The 1,772-nt window shown below is 47.0% G+C and overlaps 1 protein-coding gene across 1 annotated transcript in view; it reads right to left on the reverse strand.

Moving 5' to 3' along the window:
• LOC119585634 (sialin-like) overlaps window positions 1–1,772 on the reverse strand; it is a gene marked incomplete at its 3' end in the record, with an annotated part of 7,110 nt that overhangs the window by 1,056 nt on the left and 4,282 nt on the right. The window contains 6 exon segments of the mRNA XM_037934304.1: window positions 188–284; window positions 286–321; window positions 472–621; window positions 734–960; window positions 1,214–1,301; window positions 1,473–1,706. Coding sequence (XP_037790232.1) covers window positions 188–284; window positions 286–321; window positions 472–621; window positions 734–960; window positions 1,214–1,301; window positions 1,473–1,706 — 832 coding nt within the window.

Here is a 1,772-nt window from a genome sequence, read left to right on the forward strand (position 1 = left end):
TCCCTGGCCACTTTCTTTCGTACATTATAACCAAAATTCACTTAATGAAGTGCCTAATCCCATTCTCAAATGTAAGATAGGAATTAAGAAACTGCTGGATTAGTGTAGTATACATGCTGATGGAGAGGCAACGATAACGACGGCACATAAACGTGCACGTAGTCGTAGTAGTCGTAGTCGCACTTACAAATGGCCATGGACATGTTCCTGATCTGCAGGATGGTCATCCTCCCGGACGAGGCGAGCTTCTCCACCAGGAAGCCCCAGAACAAGCTGGCGACCCAAAGCCACCGCATATGGTAACGCTGACAAAATCCCAGTCTAAGAGAGGAAGAAGTGGGTAAAATCTAATAGCAATCGGTTATGTTCTCTTAGTCATGGATTAGCAAAGATATCATCGGCAAGATTTGTACAAGGAAAATGACCAAAAGCAAAGCTTTTGATAATCGAGAAATATAAACATGATTTTACACTGTTCATATCGAAATGTTGGATATTAGCGAGGTATGTGGGAAGTTCCGTGATAATAGTGTAGAAGCCAAGGGTGTCCCCGACGGAAGCCAGTGTCACCAACCACACGTATGGGGAGGTTAGTACGTCATACCAAGGCAACGGCGTGACCTGGAAATCGGAGCAAATTAAATATAAAAATGAGGATATAGCCTGCAAGAAGTTGTGTGGAAACCTAGAATAAATTTCGAGTTATGAGCCACTGCTGCAATGTCGTACAGACCTTGGCTTCTTTCATGACTTCTTTGTAGGAGAGAAGGTACTGTAGTTCTGCATCAGAGATTCTCGGGTGATGTTCGGGCCTGTCGTGCACCAGCAGGAACCAGGCGATGCTCCACACAAGGCCGGAGGTGCCGAAGACGTAGAAGGCGGTTCGCCATCCGCCCAGCTCCTCCGAGCTCGACAGCCAGCCGGTCACGGGCATGGCTATCACCGTTCCTACGTTCTGGCCTGGAAGAACCGCTTGTGCTGTAAACTGACTTGACATATATTGGAATGCAAAATCACGTCTGTTTTATTTTCTTCTTTCACATGATCATACATTGAAAGGTGTGATTAAGCTTACTTTTCTTCCGTAAAAAAATTTCATGTAATATTGAAAAGCAGCTAATCAGACATTCTATCATTAGCTGCCTTAACCTCCAGTGATCGCTAGTGCTTGTGTGAACTTTTGCAAAATGTTCTCTATTTCTTTATTTCTTACCTGTCATGACTAGTGTCGTGTATTTACTCCTCTCTGCCGGAGGAAACCATGTGGCCAGCAGGGTGTTCATGGCAGGGAAACAACCTCCCTGGAAGATCCTGTTCGTCATGAATTTTTTCATGGTATTCATTAGCGTCTCCTTGCAGAAATCAAATTCGCAACAATAATAACTATACGAGTAAAAGAATCTGCACAAGATATCCATGGACAGTGACACAAACTATACAATTAAAACGGTTTATCGAGTGTTGAGACCCACCAGGACGAGGCCTTCGGCGACCCTGAGGGCGATGAACATCCCGGTAGAGATTTCAGCGCAAATCGGCGTCAGGAGGGTAAATATGGAGGCCAGCAGAAGCCCCAGGCCGAACAAGAGCTTCCCGCCCACGTATTCGGCTGCTCTCCCGACCGGCATGTGCGAGAAGGCGTAGCCGTAGTAGAAGGAGCCGAGGATCGCGCCTTGGACCTTTGGGTCCCAGTCGAACTCACCATTCTGGGAAGGAGGGGCGGGGACGCGATGAGAAGGGAGACAGGGAGGAAAGAGGTGTGGAAAGGTCTC

The sequence above is a fragment of the Penaeus monodon genome, chromosome 20, assembly GCF_015228065.2.
Source record: "Penaeus monodon isolate SGIC_2016 chromosome 20, NSTDA_Pmon_1, whole genome shotgun sequence".
NCBI lineage: Eukaryota > Metazoa > Arthropoda > Malacostraca > Decapoda > Penaeidae > Penaeus > Penaeus monodon.